This window comes from Lupinus angustifolius, chromosome LG17 (assembly GCF_001865875.1).
Source record: "Lupinus angustifolius cultivar Tanjil chromosome LG17, LupAngTanjil_v1.0, whole genome shotgun sequence".
Lineage (NCBI taxonomy): Eukaryota > Viridiplantae > Streptophyta > Magnoliopsida > Fabales > Fabaceae > Lupinus > Lupinus angustifolius.
The window spans coordinates 14,204,777-14,222,783 of record NC_032025.1 but is presented as its reverse complement, the minus strand read 5'-3'; the positions used below and the strand labels follow the sequence as shown (position 1 = coordinate 14,222,783).

Sequence of the window (18,007 nt, the reverse complement as noted above, 5' to 3'; positions counted from 1 at the left end):
TCGTTAAGCCTGTTCTGGGCGCCCGAGCAACAGTCCCTCGCCCGGGCGAGACCCAGAGAGTGATTTTGGCCAGTGTTTGGTGGATTTTTAGTTTGAGCGACAGTCCCCTCACTTGAGCGAGAACCATGCAATGAATGAAGTCTATTTTGATGAATTGGTCGCTTGAGCGAGAGACATACATAAATTGTGATTGTTTTTGATTGATTTATTGCTTAGGCAATAGCCCTAGCTTGGGTGAGAAGTATATTTAATAATTGGGAGAGATCGTGGCTTGAACGAGGAGCCCGATGCCCAAACCAACACACTTATACTATTACTTTTGTTCTTGTGCCTTATGTGGGCAAGGATTCCGACGATGATGTCGTGAGCAAGACGATGCCTAAAAAGGACTATATGATACCATACAGTAAGGTCGTATGACTATAAGAGGCTTGGCCATGTGGTCGTCCAGGATAATTCAGCGATGTTCATAATGGTATGGATGTTATTCCTATATTACGTGATAACATAAGATCGGATCCCACAAGAAACATTCTTTTGGGAGATGTCTTAGGATGGGCCGATCGATATAAACGACTAATTAAATGATTTAATCGGCTAACCTCGGTTAGTGTGCATACTCATTATGAATAACGAAGTAGTAGAAAGGAAATTTACGGGAGATGGTTTGTGATGGCTCTACGATACGCTTCCCCTCACATCATGCGGACTTGGAGGCTTCTTTCACCTTACCTGCTCGGAGATTAGCACCTAGTGCACCATCCCTTCAGTTTGTGATCCCTCACGGGCCCACTATTGCAGGACCATCTACCCAGAGACGGAGTTGGAGCGACGTACTCAATTTCCAACCATAGAGGAGGGCTACTTGATGGACAATGTATGATCTTCCAGCAGATGCTGGAGCAAGAAGTAGGTCACAAGGTTCGTCCAATAAACCGGGAGAGGAGATGGAGGTTGAAGAGGAGGAGCTAGAAGTCGAAGAGAAGGATTACGTGGAGTTAATCTGTATAGAAGACTCCATTAAAGTGGTAGAACTCTCCTCTGACTCTGAGATGGAGGAGGACCCCATCGAGTGTCCTAGTACACCCGCTAACATTGGAGCTAGTCACTTGCAGTCATTTCCATTTCTAGTTTGCTTTTTAAGAGGGTATCTGTGTATGGTACTTTGGTGTGTTGAATAAGTCAGTCAACTTTGTGTATTTTTAGTTTAGACAAAGATTGTATTTCCGCTTTGGTTTATGTATATATATTTTACGTCATTTGTAATAAAGAATTATCCCACAGTATATTAAGTGGCTTATGATTACCATTAGGTAATGGTTGTTGTCTTTTCCGCAATTTAGGTTACTTAACGTGATGTCCCGAAAAGGAATCAAATGTAACTCCAGAAATTTACATTACACAAAAAAAAAAAACTTTTACCCATTTTTGGGCAATATTGTTGGAGTAATTTTTGGAGCGTTACAGATTCGTCTTCAAGGTTCTCTGCTTTTCCCTATCCTTTCTCTTATCAAGAATTACTTGCCACTCTTGTCTCTACTTTTCTTGTGGCTTCACACAAATGGTCAATCAGATAAACCTGGACCAATGTTCTAATCCTTATTTTCTTCACTTGAATGAGAACCCTACCTTAATCCTTGTCACACCCTTATTGAATAGAACTTATTACCATTCATGGTCGGGTGCAATGAAGCTTGCTCTTGATTCAAAGAATAAACTCAGTTTCAATGATGAGAGTCTCCCCTCAACCTACATCAGGTGATTCTATGTATCACCCTTGGAAAAATTGTAATAACATGGTCTTATCATGGATACAACATTTAGTAGAGGAATCAATAGTGAAGTCAATCGTATGGATGAATTCAATTGCATAAGTATGGAAAGACCTTCAAGAAAGGTTCTATCAAGGTAACATGTTTCGAATTGCAGAGCTACTTGAAGACTTCTATCACCTAATCCAAGGTAATCTCACTATTTCAGAATTCTATACCTAATTAAAGAGCATATGGGAGGAAATTGAAGATTTCACACCTATCTCAAACTGCAAATGTATCACACCATACACTTGTGGAGTGATTCAGTGTGTTAGGACCTATAGAGAGCAAACATATGTCATTAGATTTCTCAAAGGACTAAATGAGTAATATGCTCATGTAAGATTACAAATTGTGTTGCTTGATCCTCTCCCTAATATTAGTAAATTTTTTGCCATGTTAACTCAACATGAAAGACAATTTAACCTCCCTACCCTCCCCACATAAGAAATTGAAACTATAATCTTGAACATTAACTCCATACTAGAATCTATGCCAAAGAATTCTAGCAACACCAATTTATCCAATTTTAGAGGAAGGGGAGGTTCTATTTATAGATAGAGATGGCAAAACAAGCCGCCCGACCCGTTTCACCCGTGCCCACAAATGCCTGCAAAACTTTAAGCAGGTGCGGGCCTACCCGCATTGACTTAACGGACAAAATTCAATGTCATGTCCATTTTAAAATGGACTAATGGGTCTGCGGGCGTTGTTAAATAACTAAAAAAACAAAAAAAAATATAATAAATAAAATAAAATTAAATAAAGTAGTTGAAGATAAAAATTAACAAAAAATTTGATATTTTATATGAAGTTTAACAAATCATATTATATTATAATTTTTTTAGAGATTAAAAATCACATTATATCATAATTTATTTGAAGTTTTATTACTTTTTTCTTAAATTATGTTTGTGGACTGCCCGTAGACCGCCTGCATTGCATAACGGTAATGCCCACGGACTTGGTGGCAAAACGGGCTGAGTGAAACGAGAAAATGGGCAAAATTTGTATGCTCTATTCATAAAAAAATACAGGCTATGCAGGCACGCGGGCATTGCCCGTTTTTCCATCTATACTTATAAAGGAAAAGGTAATAGGCAATCTGGATTAGGTAGAAATCAAGCAAATATGTTTTGCACCTTTTGTGAATGGACAAACCGCACAATTGAGACTTATTTTCTCACACATGGGTACCCCCTAGGTATCAAGGTAGTAAGTCAACAAGGGTGGTTAATCATACCACTGGTTTTCCTCTGGATAAAGAAGATGATGGTGCACATAATTTTCAACAACCTAAAGCAACCCAATTTAACAACTGAACCTTCTCTGAAGAAGAAGTATAAGGTATCATTTATCTCTTCCAACAATCAAAGAAGGGAGGACACACAATCAACTTTGTTGTGAACACAATAACTCCTCCTATTACAACAGGTAACACTAACTTAGAATGGATGCTGGACATATGTGCTACAGGCCACATAACTCCTAATATTGTCCATTTTTTAACTATAAGTCCATAGCACCTTTGACTATTACTTTGCCAAATGGAGACAAGGTCTCTACATGCATTTCTAAGACAGTGAATCTCAGTGTCTCATTGATTCTAACAAATGTCCTTCTTGTACCTGAATTTCAGGTTAATCTCATATATGTCAATAAACTGTTGCATAATTTACAATGTCATTTGATTATTTCTCAAAAACAATGCTTAATCTTGTAGAACCATACCAAGAAGATGATTGGTTCAGCTAGGCTCATCAAGGATTATTCATGATTACTCTTTAATACTCCAGACCTTTAATGTCCAATCTATTTCTTCTACTAATGACACTGTTAATGATTACTTATGGCACTTGAGACTAGGACATATTCTAAGTTCTGTTTTATTAAGTTTGCACAAACAATTTCCTTTTATTCATATTAAACAAATTTATACTCCCTTTGATGTTTGTCACATGACTAGGCAAAAGAGGATCAAGCAACACAATTTATAACCCTACTCTATTTATGCTAATATTTGGGGACTATACTCTATCCCTACTTTATTTGGTCATAAGTATTTTTAACCCTTGTAGATAATCACACAAGATTCACTTGGGCCTTACTCCTAAAAACTAAGGCTGAGGCTAGACCTCACCTCATTAATTTCATAACTTATACAGAAACTCAATTTGACACCAAGTTGAGATGTCTAAGAGTGAAAATAGAGTTGAGTTCTTGATGCATGACTAGCTTGCTTCTAAGGGAATCATTCATCAAAGAACTTGTATTGAAACTCCCCAACAAAATGAGGTAGTTGACAGGAAACATCAATACATTCTTAATGTTGCAAGAACCCTTTACTTTCAAAGTCACCTACCTTCTAAACTTTGGAATTTTTCTATTCAACATTTTGTCCACCGTATTACTAAAACTCATACCCCTTTGCTGCAACACAAGAGCCCCTATGGGTGCTTATATAACAGTCTTCCTGCTTGGACAATTTAAGAGTTTTTGGTTGCCTAGCCTATGCCACAACTTTACAATATCACAAAACAAAGTTCCAACCAAGGGCTATTAAAGTTGTCTTCCTTGGTTTTCAAGAATGCATCAAATGCCGCATCTTATATGACATCAAATATCTCTCTATAGTCATCTCTAGAAATACCATCTTCTATGAAGATCAATTCACTTTCCAACACTTACCAAAAAAATACCTTCCCTTCCATATACAAACCCAACCATGTTCCCACCGGACCCTTATGACCTGCTCGTCACAACTTATCATTCCTCAACACCCCAAACCTCTAACCCTCCTGCCCATACTGATCTTACTAATACTACCCATCCTCTTAGACAATCTATTAGGATTAGAAAACCTCATTCCCACCTCCAAGACTACCATTGCAATATCATAACATCCCAATTTAGCACTGTCACTCCTACAACAGGTACTTTTTATCCTATAAGTTCATATCTTAACTATGCTAATTGTTTCTCTTCATACAAGAACTTTTTCCTTGATGTAACTATCACCAAAGAACCATCATCTTAAAAGCAAGATTCCACCATCCTATAATGGCAGGAAGCAATGCAGCAGGAACTGGAAGCCCTCAAACTCAATAATACTTGGTCCTTAGTCCCTATACCACATGAAAAATTCATTGTTGGCTGTGAATAAGTGTATAAAATCAAATACCATGCAGATGAGACCCTAGATATAAATCTAGATTAACGACCAAGGGATTCACACAAATGTACGGTGTAGACTATTTTGATACATTCTCTCTTGTGGTTAAGATCACCACCATAAGAGCAATTATAGCCCTGATAGTTGCAAAATCCTAGTTCTTGAAGCAATTGGACATCAACAACGCCTTCCTTCATGATGATCTCCATCAAGATGTCTATATACAACCTCCTCCTAGCCTCCTTCCTCCTAACTCCTCTCTGGTTTGCAAACTCCATAGGTATTTATATGGACTGAAACATGCTAGTCGTGAGTGGTACACAACCCTTTCTGACAAACTCATCTCCCTGAGATTTAACCACTCCTCTGCTGGCCAAACCCTCTTTACAAAATCACCAGCCAACTCCTTCACAACAATCTTGGTCTATGTAGATGATCTTGTCCTTACTAACAACAATTTTGGTCTATGTAGATGATCTTGTCCTTACTGACAACAATCTCTCTAAAATCAACTATGTCAAAATTGTTTTGGACAATGCTTACAAAATCAACGATCTTGGTCACTTGAGGTATTTCTTGGGTCTTGAAATTGCAAGATCTTCACAAGACATCCACCTCAACCAATGAAAATATAACCTTTCACTAATAGAAGAATATGGAAACTTGGCTTCAAAATCTGCATCAACACCTTTTGATTATATTGTCAAACTTCAAATGCACCAAGGCTCTCCTCCTCAAGACCTCTCTTCCTATAGAAGTCTTGTTGGCAAACTAACATATCTCGCAATTTCCAAGTCTGACATTTCATATGTTGTGCAACAACTAAGTTTGTTCATGTCACAACCTCACTCAATCCACCACAAAGCTGCCTTACGGGTCTTACACTACCTTAAAGCTTTGCCCCAAGGCCTATTTTTCCCATTTTCTTCTACACTAAAGTTGTATGCCTTTGCTGATTCAGATTGGGCAAGTTGTCTTGACACCCGAAAATCCATCACTAGCTTTTGAATTTTTTTGGGTTCTCCAATTATCTCATGGAAGACTAAGAAACAAAACACTGTAAGCATATCTTCATCTGAAGCTGAATACCGAACCTTGGGCAGTGTAGTCTGTGAAATACAATGGTTACACTACCTTTTTCATGACCTTCATCTTCCACTTTCCACATCCACCTATGTTTATTGTGATAATCGCTCTGCTATATACTTAGCTCACAGTCATGTTTTTCACGAACGCACTAAAAATATTGAGACAGAATGTCATTTCGTTCATGAGAAAATTCATAAAGGAATTGTCCACCTTCTTCCAATTCTATCAACATATCAACTTGTCGATGTCTTTACCAAGCCTCACTTTCAGATTTACATCGTCCAACTTGGGGTGGGTGTTAAACTTGTACCTTCACTCTTAAGGAATCATGGCTTCCTTCTTCTCCTTCCTTTCTACTTCAGTTCACTTTATTTCTTTCCTTTTTGTTTTTATTAGTTAAACATATATTTTTAATTATTAATAATTAAACTTTAAACTTAACTATATATTTTTAACCAATTATAACTCATAATTTATGAAGTAACACGTAAAATAATGACAAAAAGATGTGCTCCCTTCATTTAACCACATGAATGGATTTCAATTCATATAAGGTGGAAGTGTAAATAAAGTCAATAAACACGTAATGGAATGCGGACAGAAGCTATAATATATAATTAAAGTAATTTAGATTTTAAGAAAATTTAAACAAATGATAATTAAAAAATACAAAAAATGTTAGTGTTAATAAACAAATTATTCTCCGACACTTTCCGTTGGTTACAGCTCCCTCTCCCAACCTCAGATCCACCGTCTCCGTCAATCTCCGATTGATATTCCGATGCCGGTGTCTGCTTCCGCTATCTACTTCCTCAACCTCCGCGGCGACGTTCTCATCAACCGCCTCTACCGCGACGATGTCGGGTAACCTATCCCCTCCTTCACTTTTTCCATTCCCATTCACAATTAAGCTTGTTTTCATGTTCAAATAAGTGATTTTGAGTTTTCCACTTTTAGCATGTTCTAGAACTTCACCAATTGAGCTCGTAGAAGTTTTTGTTTTTTGTTTGAACCTGTTATATGGAAATTCATGTTGTGTTTGTATGTACTAATTGGTAATTTGAACAGGGGAAACATGGTGGATGCGTTTCGGACGCATATTATGCAAACAAAGGAACTTGGTGTCTGTCCTGTGAGGCAGATTGGTGGCTGCTCTTTCTTTTACATGAAGATCAGCAATGTCTACATTGTCATTGTTGTCAGCACCAATGCTAATGTAGCTTGCGCTTTCAAGTTTGTCGTTGAGGTAGTCATCGATTTCTGATCGCCGTTGACATTTATATCATGTTTAAATCATGATTCAAGACGAAGGCTTTGTTGGCATCAGTACTTGTGGTGCATGATTTTGTTAGCATATAATTTATTGTTATTAAATATTCACATTTATCCATCATGAATGATTGTTTGTTGTTAACTTCTCCAAGTTTGCAAAGTAGGAGGGACCTTCTAATTTCTCGAAGTTAATGCAAATTATGATGTGTTGGCTGTTGAGATGAGGGACATAGTCTAGCTTGAGTGGCTGGAAGGTTCGTGGTGGTCGATTAATACATATTTTCTTTTGTCCTATGCACACTGCAATAGGGGGGAACATTCACTCAAGATTCTAAAAATGATTTTATTACAGCCTACCCTATCTGCATAATGCAGCAAGTTTGTCATCTAACAAGGGATGGTGAACACTGATTATAGGTTTTAAGCTCAAGTATACATAGGAAGGGAATATGCATATTGGTGCAGTTAGATTAGCTAAAGTCCTGATATACTTTTCACTTATTAAATCCGAACTCTGCTTTGGAAGGGGCCAAGGGGGAGTTTGTGCAGAGCTATGATGAAATCCACCGTATTTTTTAAATGAGTCGTTGTTGATTTTCTGAGTCAAAAGGCTATTATGTGTTTAGTAGGTCAACTGACTTATTAACGAGTCTTGAAGAAGTGATCTTGTAATCAGGGATTAGTGTAGTTAATTAACGCTACTAAAAAAACCCAGGCAAATGTCATTAAGAGATTCAGTTAAGAGTTCAGTCTTTCAACAACTAGAAGGAAGCGTTAGCCTTCTGGATGAGGCTGGCTATGTGGATCTGTAGGCACCATTAGGCTCAGTCAAAAACCAAATTCTCTTTAAAACCAATTTGAGCAGGGTCTTTTTAAATGGTTTCTCCCGAAGTTTTCACCAGATGTCCTGATTAAAATATTTTTTATTTATGGTGGTTGATACTTGTGCTACGTCTCTTCCTTGCAGGCTGTTGCACTGTTCAAATCTTATTTTGGTGGAGCTTTTGATGAGGATGCAATTCGGAATAATTTTGTACTCATTTACGAGCTACTGGATGGTATGTAATTTGTATGGAGACTGAACTAAATTCCTTCCATGTTCTTCAGTTCTTGCTGTGATATTGTTGGCTACTGTGTGTTATTGTTTTAAGTCAATACAAGTGTTTGCTTGTGCTTGTGCATGTGCAATCATGCTCTTGCACTCTTGCTTGATAACTATCATCTGTGTTTCATAGTGAATCTATTGTATATTATTGAAAGGATGAAGAAATTTATTCTGCTAAGTGAAAGTCTGTTTGGTGATGAAGATCTAGCTTAAATTGTGACGGGAAAATACTTGTCATATAAATGCGCGAGTTATAATTAGTACCATTTCTTTTGCAGAAATTATGGATTTTGGTTACCCACAAAATCTTTCACCAGAGATCTTAAAGCTTTATATCACTCAGGAAGGAGTGCGCTCCCCCTTTTCATCCAAGGTTAGTCTCCAAGTGCTACTCTAGCTACTAGTTACCATGAAGTAAGAACATAGACAGGGACATGATAGGATAAAAATTTACATATGCTGACACGACAAACTTTAAAAAGAGTAAAAATTACTCCAAAGTCCCCTCTGTTTGCTTCCTGTTCACATATCACCTTTCTAATTTGAAATCCTACAGATAAACCCAGTTGTCTTCATATGTTAACTATATTTGTTGGACCTGAAATTGCCCTTATATAACTCTATGCCATACTTCTTTGCACAGCCCAAACATAGAATTTATGATTCTGAATCATTTCTAATTCTGTCAAAATTGGAGTTGAAATTCAAATTCTAAATTAAAGTTCCAATTCATTCATCTAAACAAACCCAATGTGGCATACATGTCATATGAATGTATGAAAAATACCAAATACAATGCAAGGCATTTATTACTGTTCCGTGTGTGTTATGTATGCTTATCTAGCTGTGTATTTTCATTTTTAACTTATACATGTCCAAATATGTTTATTGAGTGTTCCATAAATCCTTTACTTCATTATATTCTGTGTGTATTTGGTGGTAAAGGCTGCAGATAAAGCTGTTCCGAATGCAACTTTGCAAGTTACTGGAGCTGTTGGATGGCGGAGAGAAGGCCTTGTCTACAAAAAGAATGAGGTATCATGCTATGCCACGACCATTCCTTACCATTATTGCCAATTTGCCATACTGTTATAACATTGACCTGTTGCAGGTATTCCTAGATATTGTAGAAAGCGTGAATCTTCTAATGTCTTCAAAAGGTGGGTCATGGATTTAGTCTGTCCCCATGTTGACATTTGCTAGAATCTAGATTGCCTGCTAACTTATTTGTGAATTTAGGTAGTGTTCTACGTTGTGATGTAACGGGGAAGGTTCTTATGAAGTGTTTTCTCTCTGGAATGCCTGATTTAAAGTTGGGTTTGAATGACAAGATTGGTCTTGAGAAAGAGTCACAACTTAAATCCCGCCCTACTAAAAGGTACTTTCAGTTACTTGCTTCTCTCTATTTTTTGCTCTCCAATTATCTTTTTCATTGGAATTGTCATTTGAAAGCTGGACCTAACTGTCTAATGTTCTCTTTTTATGTTAGTATTGAAAGGATGTATTCTATGGTGGTGCTTTTATTTTCTTGTTTTTCCGTATTCGTTCTTTTTTACTTGGAGCATATTTTACCCTCCTGGTTTGTTCTTTTTCCTATTCTAACCTTATTTTTATCTCTTAACAACAAAATATATTTCACAGTGGTAAAACTATCGAGCTTGATGATGTCACTTTTCATCAATGTGTAAATTTAACAAGGTTCAACACAGAGAAGACTGTTAGTTTTGTGCCACCTGATGGTGAATTTGAACTTATGAAGTGAGCTCTTATCTTTTACTCTTATGTCTTGTTATCGAATGTCATATATCTACAGAAAAAATGCTACTCAATGTTATAGTGGGTAGGGGATGGAGGTTCAGTGGTTTGTAATTCCCTATCTCTATCCTTCCAACTCATCTTGGTTAACTTTTACTCGACCTTACAAAATGACTAACAATATAGAATTAGGTAAGTTCTTCATGGTCCCATATTTGCCTTTGGTTGTTATGTCTAATATCTACCGGTGTTATCTGAATAGGTATCGTATCACCGAGGGAGTTAATCTTCCCTTCAAAGTATTGCCAACCATCAAGGAACTTGGTCGAACACGGATGGAAGTGAATGTTAAGGTTTGAAGCTTAACATGTTTGGTATCTATTCTTTACATACCCCACTTGCTTAGTTTTTTTTGCCTCAATTTTTGTTTTACATATTTTTCAGGTAAAGAGTGTTTTTAGTGCAAAAATGTTTGCACTTGGGGTTGTAGTCAAAATTCCAGTGCCAAAACAAACAGCAAAAACAAATTTCACAGTTACTTCGGGCAAAGCAAAATACAATGCATCTATAGATTGTTTGGTTTGGAAGTAAGTGTCGTACTTTATTATGATTATTATTTGAACTGTGTTATATTTCTTTGTAATTATATATTAAAAGACCATTATTGCTGTTTTAAAATTCCTAGGATTAGAAAATTCCCTGGGCAAACTGAGTCAACCTTGAGTGCAGAAGTTGAACTTATTTCCACAATGACAGAAAAGAAGGCTGCCACTAAACCACCAATAGAGATGGAGTTTCAGGTGTGTTATCGGTTACTCTACTATTAACAAAATGCGCTGGAAGTTCTGTATTGCCTTATGTATTCTCTGTCATCATAAAACTTCTCTTCCTTGTATTTGTTGTTATCATATAAATCCATAACGTGGTCTGATGTTTGAAGCTCCAAAAATGCAGCTCATTTTTAACTTTTGTTATTATTTAGATAGAAACAGCTTATGTGTAATTAGATTTTTACTTGGAGTGAAAGTGCATAGTACGAATATGAACATAAATACTTTTGGTCTGACGCCCATTGAACTCATGGTCAATCATCAGTGGTTGTTTCACTAAACATTTAGTTTTACCTGTTGCTTTTCAACTTAATCTTGGGAACTTTGACTTCTCTTACGTTTTTTGTCTATCTTTACTATATATTTTGGAATCTGGATTCATTGCAATAGCCTATGTAAACCTTTGCATCCAGATGGATGAGTTTGGATCCATTTGAAAGTTCCCATTGCGTCACGTCATCAAATGTGGTGAATGTGTGCAAATCAATGAATCCCCATCCAATATTTTGAAAGTCACTACAAGGAAATTATTTGTCCTTAGTTCAAGGCAAAAGTGAGTTCTGTCTATCTCTAGGAGGAAACCATGACAACTAGACATTTCATTTCAGTTGTTTGTATTGTCCCACTGCGCTGGTTTAAAAGCAGATGGTCAAATAGATGTTTATGTTTGTTCTAACTACCCTTTACCCTTTTGGTTAAGTTTAGTGGGATATATTCACCAAGCTTTCCCTTACATGTACTTGTTTATTTGACTATTTGGTGATGCAGGTTCCGATGTTCACGGCATCTGGTTTACGAGTCCGTTTTCTAAAGGTATTCATCCTGACCTACTAGACCCCCTTTATTATGCATTTTCTCCTAATTAGTTGGTTTTTATCTTCTCCATTTACTCTTGGCAGGTTTGGGAGAAGAGTGGGTACAATACTGTTGAGTGGGTTCGTTATATTACAAAAGCAGGGTCATATGAGATTAGGTGCTAAACACAATGGGATTGTTGGGTGGAGATGTTGAATATCATGGCACTCCATTGCAAGAATTAATTGAATAACTTCTTGAATTAATTTTTCTATTATCCAACTTAGAATTTACAAGGAAGAAGAGGAAACTATATACTGGAACTAAAAGAAGTTGGCCTAACTAACTTAACCAACTGAAAAGGATAAAAATAGCAAGTTGGGCCTAAGAGTAACAAAGCCCAATCCGAAAATAGAAGATTGAAAAATATGAGCCTATTTAATTTCTTCCTTCTTTATCTTCTATGATTGCCTCTTCTTCTTCCTTCTTCTTTATCATATTATGAGGATCATGTCTTAACTCCAACAGCCCCCACAAGTTGGAATGTGTATGTTTAACATTCCAAGCTTGGAGTGAAGGTTGCGAAAAAAGATGGAGATAGTGCCTTGGTGAATATGTCAGCTGTTTGAGAGAGACTTGGAATGGAAAGCAAGTGAATGAGCCCTAATTGTATCTTCTCCCTTATTGAGTGACAGTCTACTTCGATGTGCTTGGTTCTTTCATGGAAGATGGGACTTGCAGCTATATGGATGACAGATTCATTGTCACAAAAAAAGGGCTATGGGTTATGGATGAGCAATCCTCAAATCCTTCATGAGATAGGCAAGCCATTGAGCTTCAGAGGTAGCCAATGGTATGGCCCTGTATTTGGCTTCAGTAGAAGATCTAGCCACAACTTGTTGCTTCTTGTTTTTCCATGATATAAGTGCATTTCCAAGGTAAAAGCAATATCCTGAAATAGATTTTCTAGAGTCAGGGCATCCTGCCCAATCTGAATCAGTGGATCCCCTTACTTGAAGTCACAACCTGCAGAAAAGAAAATTCCAGTACTAATTGAACCTTTGAGGTACCTTAGTACTCTCTTAGCTGCTTCATAATGAAGGTTAGTTGGTTTGGATACAAACTGGCTCAAATGACCAACACATAAACTAATATCAGGTCTTGAATGAGTTAAATACAACATCTTACCTATGAGTCTTCGGTATGCAGTGGGATCATTCAGAGGAACTCCACTTTCTGAGTTGATTAGTTTTCCTGCATATTCCATTGGTGTGGAGCAAGGCTTACTAGCCAGCATACCAGTTTCCTCGAGGAGATCAAGGGTATATTTTCTCTGATATAGAGAAATCCCTTTGTTGGACTTGGCTATTTCCATTCCTAAGAAGAACTTCAATTGCCCATGGTCCTTTATGCTGAACCTTTTATTGAGAAGATGTTTTATATTATCAATCTCATTGATGCTATTACATGTTAGAACAAGATTATCGACATACACTAGTATACATGTGAAGCTAAATTCAGTGGACTTAATGAACAAAGATTGGTCAGCAAATGCCTTCTCATAACCTGTTTGTAATAGGAAACCTGTTAACTTGGCATGTCATTGTCTATTGGCTTGCTTGAGCCCATACAAAGACTTCTCAAGTTTGCAAACAAGATTGGGATTGCCAACTGTTAAACCTTGAGGAATCTTCATGTAGACCTCCTCCTTTAAGTCACCATGGAGGAAAGCTGTGTTGACATCTAGCTGATGGAGGTGCCATTTGTTGGCTGAGGCTAGAGCAAGGATGACCCTAATGGTGGACATCTTGACTACAGGGCTAAAGGTTTCCATGTAGTCCACTCCTTCAGTTTGGGTAAAGCCCTTGGCAACAAGTCTTGCCTTGTGCCTTTCAATAGAGCCATCTGCCTTATACTTCAATTTAAAAACCCATTTGCATCCTATTGCTCTTTTGTCTTTAGGTAAAGTAGTCAATATCCAAGTTTTATTGTGATCCATGGCTCCCAACTTTTGTTGAATTGCATTTTTTCAGCATATATGTTTGACAACATCATTATAAGTTTTAGGTTCCACATTGGAAGATATGCTAAGAAAAAAGTGTTTGTGAGCTAAAGATAAATGTTCATAAGAAATACTATTACATAGAGGATACATTTCTTTTGAAGATTTTGATGAGTTTGAAAGAGAAGTGGAAGCAATTAGACTGCAATGGTAATCTTGTAAGTAGTGAGGTCTGGTCCTATTTCTAGTGGACTTCCTAGGATTATTAGTCTCATTGGTGGTAGTGTTCTCTTCATTGGTGATGACAGTAGGTTGAATATCATTGTTGTGCTCATTCATCGCAGTCTCACAAGTTTTAGTAGGATGATTATAGTTTTGAGAATGGTGTGTAATGAATTCCTCATTGATATTCTCAAAACATCTTGTTTCAGGATCAAGGTCACTGCTCAGGTTTAGTTTGAGATCTTGATCTGTATCAATGGTTTCTTCAAAAGGGAAGATATGCTCATAAAATGAGACATTCCTAGATATAAAAATCTCATGAGTCTTGGTGTCTAGAATTAAGTGGCCTTTTACTCATTCCTTTATTCCTAAGTAAACACCCATTTTTGCTTTAGGGTCTAATTTTTTTCTGTGAGAGGTGATGGTAGTGCCATAGCATAGGCATCCAAATACTCTTAGGTTGGAGATGCTAGGTAGTTTCCCATACAAGACACAAAAGGGGCTCTCATTGGATATGTGTCTACTTGGTTGCTTATTGATTAAGTAAATGGCATGTGCCATCACATAGTTCCAGAAACAGTGGGAAATTCTGGATTGGAAAATCAGAGACCTTGCAACACCAAGTATATGTTGGTGTTTTCTCTCAACCACCCCATTTTGTTGGGGTGTTTCAACACAAGTTGTTTGATGTTCTATTCCCATACCAGCATAAAATTCAGGAATGTAAAACTCCCTTCCATTATCACTTCTCACACACTTTACTGATATACCAAACTGAGTTTGAATTAGATATACAAAGTTCTTGATAAGTCCAGGCACCTCCGATCTGAGTTTTAAGAAATATAACCATGTGAATCTAGATTTATCATCAACTATTGTTAAGAAATACCTATGACCAAGAGTACTTGGAGTGGCAAGAGGCCCCCATATATCCATGTGAAGTAAATCAAAGATGCAAGCAGATTTAGATATCCTATTGTCATAAGGTAGGTTTCTTTGTTTAGCTAAATGGCAAATGTGGCAAGGATCCATAGTCTTAGTACAAATATTCGAAGGGAAAACTTTCTGCATTGCTAACATCTTATTATGAGAAAGATGACCTAACCTACTATGCCAAACACTAGTATCATATGTATTGAAACTATTAGCTGAACTGTTGAGTTTTTCTTTATGCATGATGGGTAAAGTCTTCACATGGCTCCTCATTGCATATAATCCACTTCTCAGTTCAGCTACACCAATCATCTTCAATGATGAGAGATCCTGAATATGGCAAACATTATTCAGGAAAGTTAGCTGACATGGGGTTGTCTCAATTAGTTTCGATATGGAAATCAAGTTATAGGTGAAACAAGGAATGTATAATACATCAACCAAGTAAAGATGAGAAGAAAACATAATACTCCCTAAGATGTTGGTGGATATCTGACTGCCATTAGGCAGTGTTACATAAATGGTATTGATTTTCTTGTATGTTTGAAATTGTGAGAGAGTATGGCATATGTGATCAGTGGCCCATGTGTCAAGAAACTAGTCAAGACTCGTAGCATTGCAATTTAATATATGTACCATACCTTTGCTATTGTCATTATGATCTGTAGAGTGTGTAGCAATCTGGTTTGTGTTGTGTGTGATTGTAGGTTGTAATATGGACAAAAGTGTTTGATGTTGTTGAGGAGTGATGTTCACTCCTGATGATGTCCCATTGCTGATTAGAAGTTGATCCTTTGTCTGATCTTGTGATGCAGAGTCATAAGGTTGAACCTCATTTGTTCCAATGTTGTTAACAACATAACTTTTGAAATTTCCAGGGGAAATCCATGTTTCTTGAAACATTGATCAACTGTGTGGCCTGTCTTGTGACAAAAAGTGCAAGCCTTGATTCCTCTCCTAGTTAATGATCTACCCGAATTTCTCCTTGATTGGTATGTTCTTCCTCCGCCTCTTCCTCTGTTGAGTCTTGCGTCTCTTCCAATCTCATCATCATGATGCTCGTTACTGGAAGCATTCATTAGAATTCTTGGCTCACCCAATTGAGAGTTTATGTGTCTTTCTTGTTGTGTTAATAGGCAAAAAGCTTTATTCATAGTAGGGAGTGGGTCCATCAACATAATTTGTGACCTCACGCCTTCATATTGGTCATTGAGACCATTTAGGAAGCAAATGACATAGTCATTCTCTTTATAGCCTTTTATAGTAGGTATTAGATCACATCTGCATTTGTGTGTGCAAGAACATCCAGGAATTGGTCTAAAGTTATCCAATTCCTACCATAAACCCTTAATGTGAGTGTGGTAAACCCCTATACTCAGATTACCTTACTTATAGGTGTAGATTTCTCTCAGCAATTGTGAAATTCGGAACACGTCTCCTTGGTAGTATCTCTCACGCAGATCTTGCCATATTTCTAGTGTCGTGTCCATCCAAAGGATGCTTTGAACAATAGATGCGTCAATTGATTGAGTCAGCCAAGATACTACTAAAGTGTTACATTTGTCCCAAGCGTTGAAGTTTGGATCCTCGACCGAAGGTTTTGAGAGAGATCCATCAATGAACTGAAGCTTGTTCTTCGTTTTGATTGACATCCACAATGCACGAGACCAAGAGTGATAGTTTTCACCTTTGAGGGGTTTGGAGACGAGGACGACACCTGGATTTTCATTGAGGCTCATGTAGTAAGGGGAACAAGGATCTTACAGAGAGTTTACTGGCTGAATTGCTCTATTCTCTATATTGTTGCAGGCGAAGAATTGTTGTAGACGAAGAGTTAGAGAAGAAGAAAAAAAAAAGGAGAGGGAAAATTAAGAATGTGATTCTTGAAGAAATTGACAGCGGAAGAATGGTATATTAGAGCCTAAGCTCTGATACCATGTTGAATATCTTGGCACTTCATTGCAAGAATTAATTGAATAACTTCTTGAATTAATTTTTCTATTATCCAACTTAGAATTTACAAGGAAGAAGAGGAAACTATATACTGGAACTAAAAGAAGTTGGCCTAACTAACTTAACCAACTGAAAAGGATAAAAATAGCAAGTTGGGCCTAAGAGTAACAAAGCCCAATCCGAAAATAGAAGATTGAAAAATATGAGCCTATTTAATTTCTTCCTTCTTTATCTTCTATAATTGCTTCTTCTTCTAACTTCTTCCTTATCATATTATGAGGATCATGTCTTAACTCCAACATGAGATTGTAGCAAAATATCAAATAATTGAAAGTGTAGTTCAATCTAGTGACTCGATTATTGCATGGAGAGTTTCCTAATAAGAGGGTTGAAAGGTTCAGTGCTAGTCATTGTATTATGTGCTGTCAATATATTGTTTGCATGAAAATCAGTTTCATAATGTATACTTTGTATTTTGCTTTTATCTTTCCTTATGCACTTCAATTTGTTATAATGATGATGACGATAATGTTCATTGAGTAATAATCCATAGAATAATTTCTTGTTGGTTTTGGTTTTCTGATCATGTGTTCATATTGATGCAAGTAAAAAATGAAATGTCATGGTTGAACTATTGCGACACCAGTTTAGAGAAAGATGTAAATAGGAAGCAAATAAAGAAATCATCATTGAATTATTGCTAAACTTTAACTAAAATCAAAAGAAGCAAAGAACCATCATATAACCAAAATCAAAATCAATGAAATGGTTTATTCTCATGCCGCTGCCTTTAAATCTTGTTGAGTTAATATATCCTTAATATATCCTGGGAATTAGTTGTTGTTTTACCCTTGAGAACAAGGTAGCTCTTTTAGGTGGATATTGATAGGACATGGGTAAAACCCCTTATTGAAAACATGTATGTAAGAATGAATAAGAGGGTGGGGTAGTTTTCTATTAACACAATTAGTAGTTGGAGGGAAATCTATAAATATAAGTAGTTGATGTAATTGGTAGTTAGTTGTTGTAAACTAGAAAACACAAGGAGGTTACTAATTGGGAAAT

At 36.8% G+C, this 18,007-nt stretch overlaps 1 protein-coding gene across 2 annotated transcripts; it reads left to right on the top strand.

The window, feature by feature from the left end:
- On the top strand, window positions 6,764-17,500 carry LOC109331853 (AP-2 complex subunit mu-like). Of its 2 annotated transcripts, XR_002105851.1 has the most exons (16): window positions 6,764-6,939; window positions 7,144-7,321; window positions 8,315-8,405; window positions 8,731-8,825; window positions 9,398-9,487; window positions 9,564-9,612; window positions 9,692-9,830; window positions 10,094-10,210; window positions 10,470-10,560; window positions 10,652-10,794; window positions 10,893-11,007; window positions 11,806-11,850; window positions 11,937-12,043; window positions 12,406-12,410; window positions 17,255-17,287; window positions 17,346-17,486. XR_002105851.1 is itself a non-coding variant. In XM_019566619.1 (15 exons), the coding sequence occupies exons 1-13, from the start codon at window positions 6,857-6,859 to the stop codon at window positions 12,015-12,017; spliced, it is 1,317 nt and encodes a 438-aa protein (XP_019422164.1). In that variant the 5' UTR covers window positions 6,764-6,856; the 3' UTR covers window positions 12,018-12,043; window positions 12,406-12,410; window positions 17,255-17,500. The 2 variants fall into 2 exon arrangements, 1 of the variants encoding a protein (XP_019422164.1); XM_019566619.1 differs by having other exon boundaries at window positions 17,255-17,500.